Source organism: Cygnus olor, chromosome 2, assembly GCF_009769625.2.
Source record: "Cygnus olor isolate bCygOlo1 chromosome 2, bCygOlo1.pri.v2, whole genome shotgun sequence".
NCBI lineage: Eukaryota > Metazoa > Chordata > Aves > Anseriformes > Anatidae > Cygnus > Cygnus olor.
Genome location: NC_049170.1, coordinates 127,466,124 through 127,490,469, shown reverse-complemented (window position 1 = coordinate 127,490,469; position 24,346 = coordinate 127,466,124). Strand labels below are relative to the sequence as shown.

At 38.2% G+C, this 24,346-nt stretch overlaps 1 protein-coding gene across 1 annotated transcript in view; it reads left to right on the top strand.

Moving 5' to 3' along the window:
• Positions 1–24,346, top strand: part of UBE2W (ubiquitin conjugating enzyme E2 W) — a 34,160-nt gene that overhangs the window by 6,028 nt on the left and 3,786 nt on the right. The window contains 5 exon segments of the mRNA XM_040546030.1: positions 11,538–11,629; positions 16,861–16,963; positions 19,460–19,546; positions 19,548–19,616; positions 20,635–20,710. Coding sequence (XP_040401964.1) covers positions 11,538–11,629; positions 16,861–16,963; positions 19,460–19,546; positions 19,548–19,616; positions 20,635–20,710 — 427 coding nt within the window.

The following is a 24,346-nucleotide window of genomic DNA, read 5'->3' as shown; positions in this document are numbered from 1 at the left end:
TTGATTAGAAATGGGTGGCCAATAAGGAGAAGGGACAAAGAAACGGAATGGATTCCCAAATTTTCTCCCTGCCATACCTAGGGGTATGGATTAGATGAGCATTTAAATCTTGTTACAGTTGGCTGTTTCTGACTTTTTTTTTTTTACTCCCTTTTCTTCCCAAAAGGTATTTTGTCAGCGTACAGTATTTTATCTCGATTTTCAGCCTCTGGAACGTTCTTCGTGAGGATGAGAAATTCCCTGGTAGACATATGGTTGCCCTCATTATGCCAGTCCTTGCTGTTATCTTGCAGTCCTTGCTTTAGCTGAAGCAGTTTAAATGATGTCAGACGCTTGTCCTTAAAAGACTGAAGTATTCGTGTTTGACTTGTTAGTACTGTCTGAGGCTTGTGCTGGCCATTGTTATGTCTGAAGAATCCCTTGAAAAAGCAGATTACTAGCTGTCGGGTTCGTTTTATTCTTCGTTAGTGGATTTCACTTAATTTGCTTTAAAATGACAGGTTTAGTGTCAAAAACGGGATTAGCTGGAAAAAGCTTTTCAGGCTGTGGTGTGCAGAGTGGTTTTGCGTGTGCGGTTATTGGTGTCTGATTAATTATGTTGTAGTTCTGTTTTCAGGTTGTTCTCGCCTCTTGGTGATCTGAAGTCAATTCTCTCTAGAAGAGTGCTGCGTCGCCTTGACCTTCCAGTCAAATATTGAGAAATCCCCAACTTGCACTATTTCTCGCTTTATTTTAGAGTATCTTGGGGTGGAGCATGTGAAGGGTCTCCTGGTTAGTGAACTGAGAAATCAACAACCTCCACCCAACCCTAGTGAGAACTTAAAACGTTCAGAACAAACCATTATTGGTGGGAACTTCTTTACAAGTAGCTCGTTAAAAAGCTTCCTGCACTGCCTTTAGGCTCCCTGAAAAAGAGAGAAACACACAAAATGCCTGATGCTGGGGACTTGAACTGCGGATTGGTCTGGGAAAATAACATTGTAGAACTGGGTTGCCAGATGTTAACATGTTTTATTAGAAATAAGGAGGAGGATACTAATCTGCTTCTGCACTCTGAGTACAGATTGAAAACCTGATACTCAGCCAAAAATAGATAAAACTGAAAAACAATTCTTCCGGCTCAAATCCTGGCATTATTTTTTATGGGCATATTATTCTGCAAAGCAGTTTTGCTGTGTCCTGCTGAAGCTCTAATTGGGCACATCCAGCCGATTCATCTCTCTTCCCTCCTCCTCTGGGCCTTGATTAAAACTTACTATAAGTAAATTTCCACAGATTAGCAAAAATTCTCCCAGGACTGCGATAGTCAAGGATATGGATGGCTTGTGTGCTGGGGAGTCTGGGCTGAATGATTTCACCTGGTTAATGCAATATACTCTGCGGGGGCTTTTTGAATGACCTGCTTATTAGGAAACAAAGCACTTCCTGAGCTCTTCAGGAACTCTCTTTCATCTTTTCTGTTGCTTGCTTGACTTTAGTAAATAATATATTTTTTTAAAGTCAGCATTTTTAATCTTTACCTATTTCTCTTCTGTTTGAGAGCTTTTTGGTATTTAAATTTAGGTGTCTGTTTAGGAATAGAGTACTAAAATAATAGAAACATGGAATCAGCTGCAACAATACTTGTGCTGCTAATAATGGATTTTCTATAGAAGAGTTTTGGTTTTTTTTTTGTGTGCATGTCTGACAACCAGGGCTATTTACCCAGTGTTTAGAATTTCACATGCCTTGAGATTTGAGATGGTTTTCAGTAAGAAATGTGCGAAGGGAAGAACGAAAATACTGAAAATAGGGCTGTCCCTGGTCTTCCTCTCTCAGGCTGGGAGGTTGTCCTGGCAGGCCTGTGACAGCTATGCTTAGGAAGCAACGTGACGGTGTTGTCACAGCGCTGGCGTTGCAGCCTAGTGACAGCTCCTGCTCTGGTACGAGGTTACCATTTGCCTCCATTCATAAAGGAGATATCTCTATGGATATCTCCCGGATATAAAAACTTACCCAAATCGGAAAGGATGTTTCTGTGAGGCGCTTAGTAACTCGAATGGGGGAGGAGGTGACAGCTTGTAGCTCATAAGTGAAACGTAAATTCTTTGCCAAGGCTCCATCCTAGGCCTGTCAGTGCTTTTGTGCTAGCAGTTTGCTAGGTGCGCTTAAGTCTTTGGATGTGCAAGAGAGTCACTAGCAGTTACTGAAGAAATACTGTTGGGTCTCCCTGGGATGCAGCGCGTTGACTAGCATACAGCAAGGGTGGAGCCCCTGTGGGATTAATTTTTAACTCCTATTTATGAGTTAGCTTTTCTTCCTTGCAGATCTCCGAACTAGATAAAGAGTTGAATTCACAGTGTTTAGGAAGGCACGGCCTTGGAAGGTTGCTCCTTTCATATATCATCACAACAAAGACAAGGAATGGAAATAGTGCTTGGAAATAGGTTTCTGACAAAATTGACAAACAGATATTTTGGATACTCATCTTTCCTAGTGCGTGATATTTTGAAGTTGCTGTTCCATCTCTTAGTTTTTTCAGGTCCTCATGACAGTGCATAACTGAACATGACTGGTAGGGTCTCTCTCTCTCCAGGTGAAAAGGCTACCTCACTGCAGCTTTGTTGCCCATCCCAGCGTCTATTAATGGGAAGAGAAGGTGGAACGCTTCCTCCAGCAGAAATCGAAGGAAGCTGTTTACACGTTTTCCACTCTGGTTTCTGCTCTATTGCTAGAGAAAAACTGCTTTCCCCTCACCAACTGTTTTCTACCAAGCTCTTATCCCTGCCCATAATATATCTGGTCTTGTACTGAATTTCATTTTGGTTCAATCAGCTCAGCATTTTTCTCTATTCCTAAATTTTCAAGTCCATCTGAAAGGTTGCTTATAGGTAAAGTATTTTACTAAGATAACTCATTATTTAGCTCCTAGATTACCCATTTCAGACACTGCATATCTCACACAACATTTTTTGAAACACCAAAAAGTAGAATATTCAAGAACTGCAAAGATAAGATGCCTGAATATATGCACTGAGCTCTTTTTCAATTTTATTTTCTGTGTATCATTTACCTTTATGAAGTATATTCAACTCTGAGGAAATAATAAGCCAGGACTATGGGCACACAGTCGAATTTGATTGCGTTATGGCATCAATATTTTACTGCTAATTGACAAGGCCAATGTAACAGTGTGTGTGTGCTTTGCCCACTCCAGTTATGGAGTACAGTGCCTTAACGAAAACAGTATTTGTTGGCTGCCCTAATAGCTCTCAATAATATGTACATATATTCATAGTTGGCAGTGACCCTTATAACTAAGGGTACCTTACTTTTTTAACTGCGAGCATACATACTTTTTGCATATAGCTTTATTATGTTTTAACTCTTTCTAGGCTCCAGTTTTCTAAGGGAAGGGCAAAGCTGTTGCAAGAGTTTAGAGCTGGAAGTAGACGCCTGATATTGTGATGCTCTGTTTTAAAGGCGTTGAGAAAGGTATTTTCCACATATCTACAGGAGCTACTCAAATTTTCATGATGGGAGGAGGTGGGGGATGAATTTGAGTGCCCTGTTTCTTTGTGGGAAATTAGAGTTAAAGGCTGTCTGCCTTGGGTATGAGCCTTGTTTGTGGTAGAACCAGAAACAAGATCCCTGGCTTGGGAAATATGACAGTGGTATTGTCATATATGCTTTAGGAGTACAGGTTATTCCCTTGTGAGACCAGTGAAGTAATTTTGGTTCTGTTAATAGATGTTTGTAGCATAACGTCTGGCTTAAGGGTGCACGGTAACCAAACTGTCAGACTCTAGGAGATGGATTCTGAAACATTCACGTTACCAACCTCCAAATCTTCTGCTGTACTAAACTGCTACCCTGTCCCTGTTTTACATTGCATCTTTTTATATGCCCTGCCTCTGCTGCTTTATGTGATTCTCCAGGAATCGATACAAGTGAGAAATTTAGCTGTGGCATTTGAGATGTTACCACACCAGATCCAGAGCTGGCAAAGAGGGATGCATACCCCACTGGAGCAAGAAGAATATATGTTTTTGCCTAGCAAAGGTGCTAGAAGGTATTGGCTTTGGAGATGTTTAAACCTAAACTGTACCAGACAGTGGCTGCCATTTTTCTGGATTAAAATGATAGTTTGTTGTGAGCTCTGTGGGGAGTTGGCAGGAATTGTGCTGTGCTGACACCTGGTTAATTTTGTTCTTTGCTCCATATTCTTTGAGAAGTCTTACGAGCTTCACGCTTCAGAAAATCTGTGGAGGATATCTGCGCAGGCTGCGCGAATCCTGTTTGACAGAATTAGCTGTAAGGATACAAGCCATTGCTATGTCAGGCAATTCAACTACTGCAGTAAGCGTTCCTTTGGAAGTGATGTTTGGATCGTTGTTAAGCTGCATTCTTTGGTTTCATCCCTGAATCACCCTTTCCTGTAGAGGTAGGTGAATTAAGAAATTGTGGTTTCAAAGGCTTCCACCTTTATGAAAACACTTGTGCAAACTGCTGCTTGTGTTGTTATTCTTTGTCTTGCAGCTGGTCATTCTTTTAATTGAAGGACTGTGGTGTTATCCAGTCTTGCGTTTCTGATCTTCGTGCTCTCTTCATCTCTCTCCATCTAGGTAGTGAATGTGATACCAATTTCATACTTTTTAGTTTTAGTTTATTTAGAAGTTATATTAAAACAATGTTTAGCATAAAATCCTCTATCTCAAAAATAAGGACGAGCTCAAATTAAGATTGCCCGTGTAACTTGATGTTTGCGCTTTGATTTTTCTTTCTCAATTGTCTTAAATCAGAAGTGGACAAGCAAGAAGGGAATGCCTATATGAAATCCCATGGTGGAGTAGCAGAAGCATTGGAATGATGGTCTTATGATATTGGAAAGAACCATACAGCAAGCACTGATCCGAAGAGCGTATAGGTGTATAGAAATCATCTGAGTGAGTGGTGGAGGCTATTGTGGGAAGTGAGTGGCTGTACTGTCTTGTAGTTTGACTGGAAGGAGCTGGCTGAGAGGCTGGAGGCAACTTGAATGTGTGATGAAAGGAATATCACTCTTGATTCATGGTAATTAAAAAGCAAAAGTAATTACAGTATTTACTTCAGATACGCAGTTCTCAAGAGGTGGAGATTCGTGAATGAAGATGGACTACTGATAAGCGTTGTGCTACAGGTTTCTAGAAAATACTATTTTACAGTGGCAAGTTGTCTCAATATGGAAAAATAGAGGAAATGTAATAAAAATGTGGCTACAGGAGAAGCTATTTAGTGAGTAGAAGACAATAAAAGACTTTGACAACTTATTTTCACTTTGTTTTGTGCACTCTTAAAGCTCCATATAAAAGGAAGGGGAAAGCATGTAAGGGTGAAATCTACCCGTGGTTCATTATTTTAAATTAGTAGATTTGAAAAAGCATTAAGAAAGTTTTTTTTAAATCACCTAAAAGAAAGATGAAGAAAAGGATGAATCTATTAATGGAAAAGGAAAGCAAAGAACAGATGACACAGATACTTAATAACAACGAGGCAGTAAATCATGGCAAACAAATGGGACAGATTTAATAGCTTTTTGGTATTGGATATTATGTCTGCCACTAGCATTCAGCTGTTTGTTTTTTTGTGTGTTTTTTGTTGTTTTTAAGTGTTTAAGGAACTGATTCTGATTTGCTTTTTTGGCAGTTATTTTGAGTGAGTTTCCAGATGGTAAATACTATTTTTATTCTTCTGCTTTCCTATGAAAAAAGTGGCTTCTGGAAGTCGCTGAACTGAATGGTCTCTGATACCTACAGGCTATAAGTAGACAATTAACTTGTACATAGATAGGAAATCCATTTTAGCCATGTTTTTAGAGCAAATTGTATTGAACTACCATGGTTTCCTCTTTTGCTGTGTAGTAACTACTGTGAAAACAGAGCAGTAGATGTTTTCTGATGATGCAAATATTTTTTTTTGCTTTGGCCTTTGAATGAGCCAGCAAGAAAAATGTGGTATAAATTAATGTGGTTTTTTTTTTTTTTGGTCCTGTTAACTACAGAGGTATCTCAAGGTATCACAGAAGTAATTTGGTTGTTGTAAAATTGTTCTGTTTCAAATGAGATTCTGACTGAGAAAGGGCGTTTTGTTCCTTTGGGCTGAGCAGACCTGCCAAAGGGTTTTCTGAGGGCTAGTCTGCATAGGCTTTCATGCTTTCTTACATCCCAGTCATCCAAGCTGCATGCAAGCGTTCTCACAAAATACAAAAGTGACAACAAATGGAGAAGCTTCAGCTGAAGAAGGATTAAAATCAGCAAAATGGCTTTCAGGAGAGAAAGGTACAGTGTATTTAACTGGGGAAGGAGAGGGGAGAAGCATAAAGGAGTAGCAGGCTAACCAGTGCTCGTGCGGCAGCGAATGCTGAGCTGGGTTAACTGCAGCAGGCAGCCCAGTCCCACGCGGCTGCTCACTCACTCCATCGTGTGATGTGAAAGGTAAAACGAGAACTTGTGCATTGAAATCAAGACAATAGGTAAAGCAAAAGCTGCATGTGCATGCAAAGCAAGTGAGAAATTCATTTGCTACTTCCCTTTGGCAGGTGGGTGTTTAGCTGTTTCTAGGAGAGCGGGGCTTCATCTTGTGTAGGGATTGCTTGGGAAGACAAAAGCCACAACTCCAAACATCCCCCCCCTTTCTCCCAGTTGTTAGTTGCTAACCCTGATGACATTTGATGGTGTGGAATATCCCTTTGGTCATTGTGGTCAGCTGTCCTGGCTGTGTCCCCTCCCTGCTGCTCATGCAGTTCTGGCCTCCACTACACAGCAGCGTGAGAAGCAGAAGAGACCTTGGCTCTGTGCAAGCACTGCTCTGCGACAACTAAAATGTCAGTGTGTTATCAGCACTGTTTTTCATCACAAATCCAAAACATAGCACCACAGGAGCTACTTTGAAGAAAATGAACTCTGTCCCAGCCCAAACCAGTACAGAATGCAGACTGAAAGTGTGTAAAAAGCATTGTGCCACTACAAAGAAAAAGCAAATCTGTGGGATATGCACAGAGGGATAATGATGAAACATTCTTCTCAGCCACGCAACTTTGAGCCTTAAGTGAAGAGGCTGGTTTTGAGTGTCAGGTTACTGTATATGCATATGTATGTGTATATATTTGTGTGGTGTGTAAATATATATGTATATAGTTAAGGAGTCAGCTGCACAAATGAAATGCACAGATAATGAGACTTGGAGGTGGGAGGAAGTTGAGAGAGTTACATAGGTTTAGTTTAGGGAAGATTGGACAAGGACAGAATTAAGTTGAAAATAAGTCAAAGAATTCTGTCTCCATGAAGAATAAAAGAAGTGGTTTGGCGTAATTCACTTCACCTGGATCTCTTACTGTGAAGAAAACTATTCCAGTTGGAAAAGCGGTGGAATAGGCAGAGATAGGGTGATGTGGGAAGTGTTAAAGGCTTTTAACTGCAAGGATATTTTACAAATCTTTGATCCATCCTTATGTTAGAAAGATGGAGAGGTGACTTCCCTGAGGTATCAGCAAGCCCTAAGTTTATAAGTTTCTAGAGATGAGATGGCCAAGATTGTTGGAAAGGTGTTCATCCAGTGTCCTTCGTCCTGCTACGTGTGCCACCCCTAATTGTCAAGAATTTTGTGCCTGAAAAACAGTTTCCTATATTTATGGCTATGAAACACAAGGAAATCTCTCCCTCTGAAACCATCCCTTTCTAGATGTTTAATTTCAGAATCTTAGTTTGTGTGCCTTTTGGGTGTAATTCATTGAAACATGATTTGGTCAGCTAGTACAAACACTTCTAACCACTGAAGAGGAATCAATTTCAAGTTGTTGCATTTAAACTTTGGAAATTTTCTGACTTGCTTTGGTAACAAGGAGCTCAGTTTCCCAACTGAACTATATGAATGTGGGCCTCAAGGGCCTCATTTAAGTGTGTATGTTTTTTGTGTTTTTTTTTAAACTAGATATAACTCCTGATATTAATGAGATGCTACGTGAGACAACTTATTTTAAGTTGTGGTAAGTAAGAGGGGAAGAAAAAAAACAGTTCTCCGTGGTAGCTTTGGAGAGTATCCTCAAAATCTTCTGATTGCCTTTAGCTGCATCCTAGGCTGTATGTGCAAGAATGTAGGCAGCAGCGTGAGGAAAGTGCTTCTCCTCCCTGGCACTGGAGGCCACGTCTGGAGCACCATCCGTTGGGAGCCCCGCTACAGGAAGGGCCTGGTGTGCTGGAGGGAGAACCTCATGTGGCTCCTGAGGTGATGAGGCTGAGCTGCACGATGCTCAAGAGGCTGCTCAGCCTTCACAAGAGAAGGCAAAGGGAAGGTCTTGCTGATGTCTGCAGGGAAAACAGAGCGTGACTCCTCTGAGATGCACAGCAGGAAGACAAGGGGCAGCAGGCAGATTGAAGTGTGAGGCGTCCTAATAGGATACAAAGAAAACATTCCATACCATGAGGGTTTTCCAACACTGAAATGAGTTGACGAAACAGGCCAATTAAAAGACAAATTTCTACATACTAGTTAGCCCCCCTCTTAAAACAGTTTGTCAGTAGTTGTATGAATTCTGGTCAGTAGGCCACGATTCCCTTTTGTTCCAGTTTCTAGAGAGTACTGGACAGCGTCTTCTGAAAGAGGTCTGTAGGCAGCTGTTAGTCTGCAGAGGTAACTGAGTTGGTGCCTGGTAGAACAAACCGCATTTTGAGAACTTTTGGTGAGAGTCTGATAAGATACCTTACCTGATAATTATACACGGGTATGATAGACTTGCGTGGCATGGTTGATGGAATACTAGTAAGTCACAAAATAGATAGTATATCTTATTTTTCCAGTTGGAAAAAAACAAAACAACAACAAAGAAATAAGGATTTTTGTGCCCCAAAGCATCAACTTTTAAAAGCGTATCAGTTGGTCCAGTAAAAGTCCTTCTCTTTGTGTAAAAACTGCCTTGATTCTATCTTTAGACTGTAGTGGTTAGCGTAACACTTATGAAATCCTAAAAGCACTTTTTTCCCCTTGAGCCTGTCAAATGCTCTCAGAGTTCTTGTCGTTATGGGAGAAATCTAAGAATTTATTATAAAATAATATTTTTTTCCTTTAATTTCAAAGGATGTTATCCAAGGTAGTAGGTATAGCTGAAGTTGCATAAATTTCTTTGATAGAGAATCTCTGAAAAACAAAAAGTTTGTGCCATATCTGATGGCAGTCGTTGGTCTTCTGTTCTGAATTCCTGCTGCTGTGAGATACTCTTCACTTTTATATTTTTATGTTTCCTCCTGACCTTATCCTCAAGTGAATCATTGTTGGGATACACGAAATACATAAGGGCAAAGTATAACGGAGAACGGAGCTGATAACTGAGAGACGCTAGCGTGGGTGTGGTAAGGTTGCAGGGAAAAGCGCTTTCTGCTGATACTTGCTCTTGTTTGGGAGATTCTTCTGAATGAAGAACGAGTCCAGAAGAGTGGTGGGTTTCTTGACATCCTCCCTAATTCCCTCCCTGCTTTTCCAGAGGAACTATTTCTAGGAACTTCCTGCTAGTCAGAACACACCAGGGTGATAGGTAGTGATAGTCAGGTTTTCTTTTTTGATTCCCTTGTTTCAAAGCAGTAAGTTTCTTTGCTAAAGCTTGTTTCCATTTCCTGCGTGCTAGTAATGTTGCAGGTTTGCTTTGCTGGGCAAACATATTTTACTGAGTTTGCGGCTGAATGTTCAAATAATGTGTCAGTTTTCTATTGAACGTGCTCTTTTCGTCTTTGTAGGGTAACAACCTGAACATGCTTTTTTTTATTGATATTTTTAATGAGAGCTGTGAATAGAGATCAGGCTGAACTTCTGTTGATACTTGTTTGGACTGGTTAACTTGGAGAAGATTGAATTTTTAAAGACAATCAAAGAAGAAACAATTTTGTTTACTGGTTAGGTAAATAATAGGTTAGGTAAATAATGAGTATCTCTCGTTATTTCTCTAGGGTACGCTTTTGGATCTTGTATTTTTGTGTTGCAGTTGATGGACAATGCGTTGTCCGTATATATTATTTTAATGGACAGGCCCCCTTGAAGGTAACAGCAGATGTTGAACATTAGAAGAATAGGGCATTTCAGTGGTGCTCTGCTGGCTATGTACGCATTTATTTCCTCTTCTCTGCTCTCTGCTCCCTTGGGTTACTGTTCTTCTCGAAAGAACCATGAATATTACATGTGAGAGCTGAAAAGCTGCAAAGCAGTTGGAGAAAACATTTTTGCACTGATGAGGTGAACGAAAGAATGACTGACACTGGATTACACTGAAAAGCAGGGTGATGAAGAAAAGAGCCATAGATCGAAACTTCAATTGATATTTTAAGTGATGGTAATTCAGCAATTTTTGTAGGATGTAGAACAAACAAAACTTCCTCTCTTCAAATTACTGTTTGATCAGATACCAGTACTGTAGTGTGGGTGTTCTTAATTTTAAGATGGATTTTAGGTTCCTTTGTAAAGACACTTGTGTAGTTGGTCTATATGTATAAGTAAATAGAGCTACTGATTTTTCAGCTGTTCTTGTGTAACAAGAAAGAGAACTGACTTCAAAACATTCCTGCCATTCAAATCAAGGATTTGTAAAATGGTTTGGGAACTTTGTGGTTTAATTCATGTTAGTGGTGTTAAATATGGTTTGGATATAATCTGTCTGAAGTCTTCCCAGACTTCATGCAAAAAGAAAAAAAAAAATGAACACTGGGAATCTAATTTGGTTCTTGTTCTGTTAGTGAATTGTATAGATGCTATGGAGGCCTTAGCGTCTTTTATGGAGAAAATACTCTTTGAAAGCATTGCCAATGGTAACACTTCACACAGGCTGTGTATCCCTCGTGACATAAATTGTAAGCAACAGTTCTGTTGTTGCAGAAATGGTTGCGGTCACTGATTTATCCCTGTCAAAAGAAGTAAGAATTCCCTGAGCTACTGGTATAACGATTCTCTAAATATTGCGCATCTGGAGATTTGAAGATATAGTTATTTTGTAGTTATAAGGTAGTTTGTGCTCTACAAAGCCACATAATCCTGTTTAGTTTTGTTTTCTGTCCTTTGGGATGACTTGGAACAAGGAAAATACTTGCACAGGTGCCAAATATAAGCATCTTAAATAACAGAGAGAAGGAAGAGTTGTTCTGTTAAGGTCTTGGAGAACTAATTGTAAATCCGATGCTATCTGGGGAATATGAAACGTATTACTGCTAACTATGGAGCTGTGATAGACATCTGTATAGCATGACAAAATCCTTGATGCTCCTGTGTATTTCATAATGCAACAGCGCTTCACTTAGTAGTATTGTAAATGTTACAAAAATTATAATGAAAAAATGCTAAGCTTAAATAAAGCCTGTGAATTTTTGGTGTAATATTTTTGGGAGGATTCTATTCTTCTCCCCTTTCAATTTTACTTTGGATTTAATTTTTCAAATAAAATTCATTTTACCTTTTAGTAATTGATTAAAAACTTACTTTAGTGCATATGCTAATTTTTGAGCTTCATTTAATATTTGAACTTATTTTATATAATTTCTTTCTAGAAAAGATTACAAAAAGAACTATTGGCATTGCAAAATGATCCACCTCCAGGAATGACTCTAAACGAAAAGAGTGTACAAAATTCAATTACACAGTAAGTATATATATATATATATATTGTTTAATTTTTGCTACCAAGCTGAAAAGTATGCTGTGGAAAGTCCCCTCATGCCACTTTCACAATTTGTTCCAAGTAACGTTCTGAACTTTTGTTTTTGATCTAGAGAATGAAACGTTTTTTTAATGGACATATTGCGGTAACGTGCTGGACGCTCTCAGAACACAAATAATGAATTCGTTAAATTTGTATTAGGCATTTTACTGTTTAAGAAAATGTTAATTGGTAAAAGCTTCTGCATATTTTAGTTTAACAACCTCTCGTAGCTACTAACCTGTGAAACTCCTTTAAATTTAATGAAATAACGGAGTAGCTGGTTTAGACTTTCTACATTATTGTTGTAGTTTAGCCCTGGCAGGCAGCTAAGTATCACAAAGCTGCTCTCATTGTCCGCATGTGGGATGGTGGAGAGAATCGGAAAGGTAAAAGTGAGAGAACTCATGGACTGAGATAAAGACAGTTTGCTAGGTAAAGCAAAAGCTACACCAAAGCAAAGCCAAACGAGGAATCCATTCGCTGCTTTCCATCGGCAGGCAGGTGTTCAGCCACTTCCAGGAGAGCAGGGCTCATCGTGTGTAATAATTTATTGGGAAGACAAACACCATCGCTCTGAATGTCTCCCCGTTCCTTCTTCTTTACCACAGCTTTTATTGCTGAGCACAGTGCCACGTGCTATGGGACATCCCTTTGGTCAGGTTGGGTCAACTGTCCTGGCTGTGTCCCCTCCCAGCTCCTTGCGCACCCCAAGCCTCCTTGGTGTCAGGGCAGCACAAGAAGCTAAAAAAAAAAAGTCCTTGTCTCTGCTCTGCAACAGCTAAAACATTGGTGTTTTACTGCCGCTGTTTTAATCAAAAATCCAAAACCAGGCATAGTGTAAGCCTCTGAGAAGAAAATTAACTCTGTCCCAGCCAAAACCATGATATTTATATAGAGTGTATTTCATAGTTCTTAATTTCCATCATCTTTCTCTAAAGTAAGCAGAGAAAACTTCCTAAAGAGCAAAGTTGTCCAAATTCGTTTTTTTAGACTTTCCACCTTGCTGTAGTTTGTGCTGTGCAAAACTGAAATAGAAATATGGTTAAATATTCTGTGCATTTTATTGAAATCAACAAGTGTTGTTCCCTATATTAAACTAGTATTTTTTTCAATTGACTGAAATTCAAAGACTGTGTTGACTTTTTTTTAGGCAATTTTCTGTCTTTTTTTCTTGCATTAATTCAGAGAAATGTTAGAAAAATCTTTGCAGATATAAAAATCTGAGTGAATTTCAGGCTACATGTTCTGGACTGTTGATCGTTGGATCAATTTAAATACATAAGTTGAGCTGACTTGTGATGTTGCTTAACATTTGCATTTCTGGTGCTGGCACTCTGACCGTGCTACTTGAGGTTTTATGAGCCTTCAGTGTTTTTTGTATGCCAAGTTAAATACTGCTGTTGCTTTTTAAATGGTGCTGTTTTTTGTGATACTTGATGCTGAAGAGTATGACTGAAACAAGTTGAAATAGCACTTTCCAGAATTTGGTACTAATAGCAAACCGTTGTACATTTGGTGGATTGAAAATTGTTTCTTGCTTTACTTAGATTTATTTTATTTTTTTTCAGGGAAAAAAAAAGTATTTTGCTTCTCAAAGAAAATCCAATTTAACTTTGCAAGAGCTTTTTCACTTGCTTAAACAAAAATAGCAATTAAGGGAAAGTTTACATAAGGTGAAGAGATGTAAAAGGAGAATTTTTTTTTTTCTGTTCATGGATTTCCATTTTTCTTAGGATGTCTTTGTCACCAGAGTGCTACTGCATTGCTTTTTCTGCTGCGTGCAATTTTCATACATGCAAATAAAAACTTCCAGTTTATGGACTTTTTTTTTTCAAATTGTCACTGTAACTAGCTTCCCAACAATAGTAACATCATGTTTTGCCCTTCAAGGGTGTTTGATGCAAAGTAGCATGTTCTCAGGTTTTTAATCAAATTGAAGTTTGTGTTGGTGCAGTATGGATTTGTGTACCAGTACTCTGGGGTTTGAAAGGAGCTGAATAAATTAATTGGAGCACATGATGTAACTAGGTCATCTGAAACTTTAAGCAATCTTTTTTTTTTTAAATACCCAATAATTAGAAGTTTGAGATGGCTTAAAAAAACAACAACAACAAAAAAAACACAGGAAAGATGGGTGCTAGTGATTCCGTGACCATAAAAGGAGCAGTGTCCGGGCAGAATTTTCTTCATAAATGAAACTAGTTCAAAAACTTGAAAGTGGAGATTCTGGATCACAAAGACCAATAAAGTTGAATAGTGTTGGTGCAGTGTGTGTATAAATGTAAAAGCAGAAGGCATAGCAAAATATGTCATCTCGAGTGCAGCTAGAATAAATCAAAACAGAATATCCTGGGCTGGAAGGTACCCGCAAGGAACATCAAGTTCAACTCCTGGCACTGCACAGGACCACCCAAAAATCAGACCCTGTGCCTGAGAGCATTGTCCAAATGCTTCTTGAACTCCATCAGGCTCGGTGCTGTGTCTACTGCCCTGGGGAGCCTGTCCCAGTGCCCGACCACCCTCTGGGTGCAGAACCTTTCCCTAACACCCAGCCTGATCCTCCCCTGTCCCAGCTCCATGCCGTTCCCTTGGGTCCTGTCGCTGTCCCCAGAGAGCAGAGCTCAGCGCCTGCCCCTCCGCTCCCCTCGTGAGGGAGCTGCAGGCCGCCATGAGGCCTCCCCTCAGCCTGCTCTGCTCTGGGCTGAGCAAACCAAGGGACCTCAGCTGCTCCTCATATATCTTCGTCTTTAGACCCTTCACCATCTTTGTAGCCCTCCTTTTGACACTCTCTAATAGTTTTATGTCCTTTTTATACTGTGGCAGCCAAAACTGCACACAGTACTTGAGGCCACACCAGTGCGGAGTAGATTGGGACAGTCCCTTCCCTCGACCATCTGGCAATGCTGTGCTTGATGCACCCCCAGGGTACCGTTGGCCCCTCTGGCTGCCAGGGCACACTGCTGGCTCATACTCTACTTGCCATTAACCAGCACCCCCATATCCCTTTCCGTGGGGCTGCTCTCCAGCCTCTCATTCCCCAGTCTGTACGTGTTGCCAGAGTTGCACCATCCCAGGTACCGAATCGAGCACTTGCTATAAATTTCATATAATTGGTGATGGCTCAGCCTTCTAATATATCAAGATCTCTCTGCAAGGCCTTTCTACCCTTGACAGAATCAACAGCTCTTCCTAATTTAGCATAATCCATAAATATACTTGGTGATCTTAGAGTCCTGCATCCAGGTCATTTATAAAAACACTGAATAGAACTGGCCCTAAAATGGAGGCTCTGCAGAACCACACTAGTGACTGGCTAACAACCCAATGTAACCCCATTTACTATAAGCCTTTGAACCCGACCCCTCAACTAATTGTTCACCCATCATACCGTGTACTCATCTAGCTGTATGCTGGATAGTATTTCCAGAAGGATACTGTGAGAGAAAGTATTGAAAGCTGTACTGGAATTCAAAAAGATCACATCTACTGGCTTCCCTTGATCAACCAGATGAGTAACCTCCTCATAAATGACAGTTAAGTTACTAAGCAGGACTTTCCCATCATGAAAATATGATTGTGTTATTTCAAGTGTTTTTTTCAATAAATTCCAGATTTGAAAACAAATCTAGGAGGGCATTCTTCCTAATCAGTGTCCTTCGCTGTACCAAGAAGTTATCTTCAGTCTGCATCAGGAATTTCTTGGACCCATTGGTATCAGCTGTGTGATGTTCCCAGCTAACATCTGGGAAATTGAAGTCACCCATAAGGACAAGGGCAGTTGAGCTAGAGATATCCCTTAATTACTTGTAGAATACTCAACAGTGTTGTCAGCTTGGTTGGATGGTCTATGGTAGACTCCTACAACAACACTTTATTTACCTTAATCCTTACCTAGAGGCTCTCAACAGTGTCATTGCTACCTGTAAGTGCCATTCAGTTCAGTTCTGTTACATTCAGTGCCACCTGCCCTGCAGTCAAAGGACTCTTCCCCAGGACAGTCATTGCCCTCCTTTACCCTCCTACTGTTAAAGATACGTTCCTCCTGAAGAGTGCAACAGCAGATCAGTGGAGAAGAAATTTTTCTTTTAAAAAAAAGGAAAAAAAAAAGACAAGATGAAAAATATGCACCACTTAAATACAGGGACAGCCTATATGGTACGAGGGTGGAGAGACATTGAGAATAGGATCATCAGGACTGCCAGCTGAAGGAGACATTGGCTTTTCTGAATACGTTGCTGTTCTAAAAAAAACTCAGTTGCCTCACTTGGGAACGATGTACATGTTTTTGTCTGAGACATTTGTAGTCTCTTGATAAATCTTTACATTATTGTATTCCTCAAATGCGTAAAACTCGATCAAGGGTGAAAGATAAAAATGGGGAAGTGATGCTACAAAGGATTCTATTAAATGAACAACAGAACTCCAAAATGACAGAAGTGAGATAGCATGGTGTTGTTATACATCTTGAACACTATACAGAATCTATTTTGACTGGATTTAAAAAAGCACTAATTTCATGTTACAGTGGAAGAAGTAGATGCAGAAGAAAAACATACTGTGATATGTTGCATCTTAATTCCGGTTGCAAGTCATCCTTTTTCTGTTTTCAATTTACTATGACCTTTTCATTTTTATATTACTAGCTTTTACAGTTTTAATGTTCCCTTACATGCCAGATTACGTAATACTTAGTTTCTGACTTTTTTGTAGAGGTAAGTTCAAGAGTAGCATTCCCCATTCCCTCTTGGATGTTGATTTTATTTTAGTAAACTGTAACGATGATATCCGTGACAGAAAAATGAAAACAGCGTGGAAAAAAGATGCGTACTACTTTGTTTCCTTCCAAGCCTGATTTTATGTAGGAATAAACTTTGGAACAAGTCTTTTGTGTCAGCTTTGGCTCATGTAACAGTCATTTAATTGGGAACTGATGGATCTGTGATGAGTTCAAGTCATAATTACTTGTATAATTTGTAGTGCTATAGCAATGCATGCATGTGAAATACGAAGCTTGTTTCTTTTAAATGTGGGCTGTATGCGTTATTCTCTTATGATACTAATTGAAAGTTTAGAAAATTGGCTGATTAGTAGTTGATTCGATTTGTCCTGTGCTCCAGGAGTGAAATTATAATTTATTAGTCTATAATACTATTTTTTTCTTCATTCCTTAGGTGGATTGTAGACATGGAAGGTGCTCCAGGAACCCTATATGAAGGGGAGAAATTTCAACTTCTATTTAAGTTCAGTAGTCGGTATCCTTTTGATTCGCCTCAGGTAACTGCTTTTTTGTCTTCCGCTTAATTCTACCTTTAGGTTATAGCTGCATGGCACGTGCTGAATATTAGTATTGTCCACGTATCCTAATATGCAGTTTAGTTACTTTAATTTGTATTAAACATATTGTGCAGGTGCCTTTACTCTTAGAAAGGAGTCTGCAGTGAACTACAGTATCCATTGGAATCCACGTGTTTTCATAGGAGATGAAAGAATGGCGCACGCCTGAGGCTTTTTTGATACTTGTGTCATAGGAAAGAGCAACACAAAGTAGGAAGGTGCTTTTTACTGCAGCGTAGGAGTTAACAAGAAATAACTACTTCATACTTTTTCCTGTTGCCTTTAACTTCATCTTTCTAGTTCATTTTTAAAACTCTTGCATCTTCTCTGCTGCCACGGTTAATATGGCTGCCAAAAAAAAACGTTATTGTGGTAGGAATTCTCATAAATACCTGGCCTCTTTGAGAGGCCTACAAATCTAGTGGTTAGAATTAAGGTAAAAACTACTGTATTACTTTCATGGTAACATTAATTGCAGCATTACTACCAGGGTGCAGAATGAGCTCTGTACATCTATCTGTCCATTACCTGTGAGGAATGTTTAAAAAAATAAAAAAAAAAAAAAAGGCTTGTAAGAGGTGTTAGGCTATCACTTCTGATCTCATCAGAAAGGAAGAAGAAAAGCGAGAGTGCCTTAGTTCTTGCCTTGTTTCAGCTTGAATTTCAAAGAGTGATCTCTGATGCTTTTCTCATGGCTATTGAAGCTTAAGCAAGGAGCTATGAGAGTCACTTAAACTGTAAACATACGTATCTTTAGGTATTATGTTAAAAACTGGAATGCTGACTTTCCAGTCTCAGGTTTTAAGGAACAAACTGGCACTTGCACATCTGCATTTTGTCAGGTTTGCAGTGAACTACTTGTAGGTGACCTATGAGAGATTAATCGCTTTCATTTGGTTCCAAGTAGGTATTGTTTGTGCTCATTACCCAATGTGTGTGTGTGTGGCTTTATGCAATTTATTGTAAAATGGCAAACTAGATCAGTACATGTACACAGATGTATTTATTTTAAGCACAAAAGGCAATTAAGAATTTAAGTACTGGGTATTTGATTGTTGTAATGTCTAGAATTTTCATCATGCTGCTGTATGCTGAGTTCATTTATATTATAAACCTCTGGATTATAATTCTCCCTCCTGTAAATCTGTTTACTGTGAATTGACGATTTACACTTCCTCTGCTTAATCAGTTGGTTGTTTTCTACATTAAATACATGTTATCTGTCAGAACATGTGTGCTTTTACTTACTTGCCTAGTCCTCGTTTTCCTGTAAAGCGAAGACATTAGATAGAAATGAAATACATTACAGGTTATGAAGGTAAGCTCTTCAGTGCTTAAGAAATATCTGTTAAAGATCTATGAAAGATCATTCTGCATCCAGTTTTTCTACTGCTATAGAAGACTCCATGCTATTAGGCAAACAGGTTAAGCTCTCTCCCTTCAAGTTCACATGTGATTAAGGTGATACTTCTTGTAGGCAACAATGAGATGGGTGTGTGTGTGTGTGTGCATGTACGTGAACTTATGAAATACTTAAGAGGCTGCGAGATATTGTACAATGACATAACAAATCTCTACCATTCATAATCATAAAAGATTACAGTGGTTATGTTGGATAAGGAGCTCAGGAGTATAATGCTGCTGTGAGGATATCGTTTTTACTCCATTTCCATTGGTCCTGAGCTAACCATGTGTTTGACAGAAACTTCTGTAAGAGCAGTAATTGTTAAAACTGGTTTTCTAACCTTTTTTTGACTGTGATGTTATCTTTCAATAGAGAAGAGTTAAGGTTCTCAATGCTGTTCTTGTTGTTCACCCATATTAAATAAAAACAAGTTCTATTTAAAATAATGATCTAAAAACATTTCCTATGTGGCAATGTACTGTGGTTGTAGAAGTTATAATTAATTGGGTTAGTTCATTTAACTCTTTATGAGTTGTCCAGAACTTACTTTGTTGTGTCCAGGATTATAGAAATACTCCATAAGTCTCATTGTGTTTCTTGGTGTATAATATGTGGCTTCAATTAAAATCCAGGGTTTGGCTATGCAACTGTATTTCTTAGGATATAAAGGACTGAGGCTACAAGATTTAAAAATTTGGTTTGATGTCTTTACACTGTTGCCTTTACATTTTTCTACTCTGTATATGTATTTGTAGGAAAAAAATCTGCCATTTAACCATCTATGCAACTTCATTTTCACTAGTTAATAAGGATTCTGTCACTTCATTTTACGTTTCAATTAATTGCTTGCAAAAATGAATGAATCTAATGTGGTAAATTGCATTATTTATTGTAAGTGAAAATGGTAGAATCCACTTCTTAAATAAAGATATTGCTGTTTTTCCAAAAGCCATGCAGTTTTATTTAAAACTTGGACAATAAATAACAATTAATACAAAAAATAAATTACAAATGTTTTCTCTTTTTTTTAGGTCATGTTTACTGGTGACAATATTCCTGTTCATCCACATGTTTATAGCAACGGTCATATCTGTTTGTCCATTCTAACAGAAGACTGGTTCTCCAGCTCTCTCAGTGCAATCTGTTTGTCTTAGCATTATTAGCATGCTTTCCAGCTGCAAAGAAAAGGTATGGTTTTTTTTAGCACCGGTGGAGTAGAGTAAGTGAAAGTTACTGGTTTTTCTTTTTTGCAAAGTAAGATCTGGTTTCTGAAGTTCTAAATAGGCAAATGTACTACTATATTTCTATTATTGAAAAGTACTAAGCTAGAGCGGCAAACTTGCAGTGCAGTAAGTACTTTTAAACTTTTTTTATGGTGACTTGCTTGTATCATTGCTGGAAAAGCAGCATGGATAGAACCCTTCTACTTGTACTAACTGTGAAGTTAAATTCATACAATTCTGTGTAAATTGATTGTCTATAAAGGCAGTGCAAAGTGACTATTTAAATGTATTTAATGAGATGTCTAAGATATTTTTTGTTCATAAATGAATGGCACTCAGACTTCTTTTGTAAAGGAGGCTACTCTTTTTGCTCTTGACCATTTGTTTTGGAGTGGAATTCCCGTGGAAGTTAATTTATTCAGAGCTTGTATATCAGTGATATCCAGACGTGTATTTGTTACACTCCTGTCACTTGTAGTCATGTGTATTTGGTAGAAAATACCACCCGATTGCTTTGTATTATATTCTCTGCCTTCTGATGACACTTATAAAGACAACTGAAGAATATGAAGTGTTGATGAGACATAGATACTTGCTTGATGACAGCTTAAACAAAGTTCGTTTTTCACCCACTCCAAGCTGAGATTTATGGATGTGAATTGGACCTAATATATAAAAATGAGATTCCAAACCACAAAGGAATTTATACAGCTGTTCCTTATGTGCTTTTTTTTTTTTTTTAATTATCCCCTCTCCCAACCCACAATCTGTCTTCAAGTGGTGTGGAATTTCTCTTGGAATCTTGGCTTGAGTATCTCCAGTAAGAATCGTTACCTGGATTTTCTTGCAAGGGCAGTAGTCCTGCTTGCTACCCCGTTGTCATTGCATTCACTTGATAACCTTTCCTAAGCTTATTAAATAGTTCATGTATTTACAATATGAGGATTGTTTGATTATTTGTAGGTCTTTTCTTCTGTTTGCAGAGGCGACCTCCAGATAACTCATTTTATGTAAGAACATGTAACAAGAATCCAAAGAAAACAAAATGGTGGTATCATGGTAAGTATTTAACTAGGACCAGAAATTTTGAAGCTCTTTTAGACTGAAGGACACTTAAAATGTAGGAAAGTAGCGTAAATTCATTCAAAGCCTAAAATTCTTTAATTTTCCAAAATTTATGAAAATCCCATTTCTGAGATACCTGCTGTGAATTTCTTTATATCACACTTTAATAATTCCTGGCTGAAATTTAAACAACACAGATTAGTGTTTTACGTTGTAGGACTGAATTTGAATAAAAGTTCTTGTGAACTACATCAGTCCATGACAAGTCTTAAGGTGTGGGTGGGGAATGTCCTTAATTAAACTAGGTGTAGCTTTAAAACCATTTTTTTCTTTTGTTGGTGGTAACACTTTAAAAGCTTTCACTGCAATAAAAATACACCAATATGTTTATAAGCAGCCTTATTTTTTTCAGTAATTTCCACTGTTCATCAGAATTTTCAGTGTGAGACAGTTGGCTGACTTAAAGGTTCTTAGGAACTAATAGTAGTGTAGTAGTAAGATTCTACACATACACGAGATGTATGTATATATATATATATATATATACACACCAAAATTGCTATGTATAGTACTACAGGGTCCGTAGTGCTACTGTTTTGTTTTTTTTTTTTCCCTCCTTACCATCTGCTCTCTTTCTGACTTCATACTGTGTGGTTTCTTTCTTCTGGCTCCACATTTGTCATCTTCCCAGAGCTGGGGTTGGTTGTATGTGGTTATCCTATCTGGTCTGTTGGTGAGAAAGGAAAGGAAGAGCGGGGCAGAGGGTAGAGATGGACTGTGCTTTCCTTCTCTCTTCTCCTGTTGGCCAATACTTTCTTTGCTTTCCCTAGGATAATACTATCAAATGGTGGTTATCAGAAGCCTATGTGTTTGGGGAAGGGTTGTATTAGAGTAGAAAATACTGTATGCTAGAATGGTGCAAGAAGAGCTGGTCTTATTGCTACATTTCACTGAAGCCTCTGTCATGAGACATCCTAATTTTTTCACTGTCTCCCCACCCCAGGACACGTTCTGTCCTGTATGTGAAATGAGGTCAGGTAGTTTGAGGTAGCAGAAATGGAGAGGTAAATGCTAAAGCCTTCATGCTTAAATTCATAAAAACCCACAGTGCCCATGTGATTAAAAAATTGAGTTTTTCATAAAACTTGCTGATATCCATGTTTTTTTTGATAAATGGTAATGTAGCAGAATGAAACTGTGTTTCTTATAATACTCCAATAGTCTCTCTAAAACAAGTTGACTTCAGTCACAATAAGAGGAGTGCTGTATGTCATGGGCTTAACAAGTATGTAAGAAATTTAGGACTGTTTATCATGTGGTTGTACATTACGCTGTTTTTAAAACTGGCTCCAAGAATAATAATACTCTTGTCTACAAGGATAATAGGCTGGATTTTTCATCTTCACTGAATTACTCAGTAATCACTTTCTTTTCATTTTCTGTTTTCTCGCTCTTGCAATATGCTTGGTCCTTAACTATTTCTAGTTTTGCTTTCTCTTTATTGGCAATTTTTGGAGAATTTTTATTGACTTTTAATTTTGTTTTCACTTGCTAGTTATTTCTAAAGAGAAATGAGTTAAGTTTAATTTAGTGGCTTTATCTTGTGATTGAAACATGTTTTGTTTACTTTGAATTTGTAGTAGAGTTTCTTTTTGATTCAGGATTGAAGTCTTAAGGAGAACAGTCTTCAGATACTACTTTGATTTCTTATTCATGAAATTCAATTTGAGGTTAAAACAGGCAAAATTCCAAATGAGTATGGAAAGAAATGTGGTTATCTGACTCTGAAAGTTGCTATATAACTGCGGCTCAAAGAAATCAAGCTCCTTATAGTCTACTGAACAAATCATTTAATTACTTCAAAGTAATTACTCAATGGCTGTTTTTTTGAAAGTCAGGAAACCCTTTCCTCCCCCACAAAGTCAGAGTAACCTAAAAGGCAACCAAAGAGGCAAGAGAAAACAAGTCAGTTATTTAAATAACTTTTGCTGGTTTGTCATAATATTTTCATTTGTATTTTTAACTCCTTTTTTAATTACCAATTACAAAGTAGATCATATTTTAAAGTTTATTGGGCTTCCTTTCCCCTTCCCCCCCCTTAAATTTGTATATATATTAAAACAAAACACTGATGTCTGTAGGACAAAAGTTTTCTTAAACTTTGGAGGGTTTTTTTTGTTTGTTTTTTTTCTCCCTAAAATTTTGTGCACCCCTTGCTCCTTCTCTCAATTAATAGTAATTTTGTTTCTCTTCTGGCCATATAAAAGTTTTCTAGAGGACGATCATTTAATTTTCAGTACTTTCCTAGCTGGTTTGAAGAAATGGTGGATTACACTAAATGGGAAGTATAATTTGCCTGCTAATTTTAAGTGTTTCTTTCTGGAAAAGATCCGTATTCAACCTGAGGTATACCTGAAAAATGTACAAGCTCTTAGAAGTGGTGGCTCTGTCATCTTACTTTTCTGCTTCTGCTGAAGTCTCACATATCTAACCTTGTGGTTGAACCACTTTGGGCTGGGTAAATTAGGGGAGAAAAATCTAAAAGCCCAGAAAGAAAAACAGTTAAGTCCCAGTGCTAATATGTGAGGGAGATGCAGAGTGGTTTTGCTGCTTCTGCTGTCAAGTAGCCATTAATCTGGCTTAGCTTTAATGTGAAATTGAATCTTTGTATTGTGAAAAGACAGGAGGAGATTGTCATCATTTTTAACGTATGCCTTTGGAGATTATTTTGTTTTCCAGTAGGTGCCTGGGATTTGTTTAGCTGGGAACAAGCAGTGGGTGACTGGGAGGTGATGTAAAGCAAACCAATGTAAACATAAGAGGCATAAAGTAGCACTTACAGATACATTCTGACATGCAAATGTGGTTCTATGTGGATCTATCGTATTACTGAGTTTTTAATCTCTCATTTCATCCCTGCCTCAGCAAAGCAATTTATTCCATGAGCAGAATTACAGAGCCTACTTGCTACAAACTCAATGTCTTCGCAAGCTATCTTTCAAAACTCCTGTTTCCTCTTACTAATGATCTCTTTGATAACTAAAAATATTTCTAGATTATCTTCTCTACCTAATGTCTCCTTTAGCTGTACATTGAATTTCATGCTGACAATTTCAAAGTTGGTCATGCTGTGTTAAAAGACAAAGGAGGATCTTCCAGATAAGGTTTTCTTGGTCATCCAGGCTGAAATTGGTTTCGTAAAGCTGTTCTGTATTCTTTGTATTGTCGGGAGGTAGATTTTTGTGAAAAAGAATAGCGTGATGGTGTTAATTTTCAACTACCACCTCTTTACTGCTTTCAGTTTTTCTTTTTCAATAAGGAAGTGTTTTCCATGGTATTTGTTCTAAACTTTGAGTACACCATTTAAACACCCTTTCTCTCTTGCATCCTTGCCCCATTTTTTTACATGTAAAATTTTTTTGTCCCTTGCCTTCTTACCAAAACAAAGGCCTTTTTTTTTTTTTTTTTTTTAAGTAATAGTACTGAGGACATAGTGTTTTCCAGTGAGAATGTAGAATCGTTTGTTGCTACTTCTATTTCTACTGTTTACAGATTTAGTAGTCTGTATGGTTTATAGGACAACTTTGTCAGTGTCTGCAAGGTTACAAGTAATGCATTAAAAATAACCAG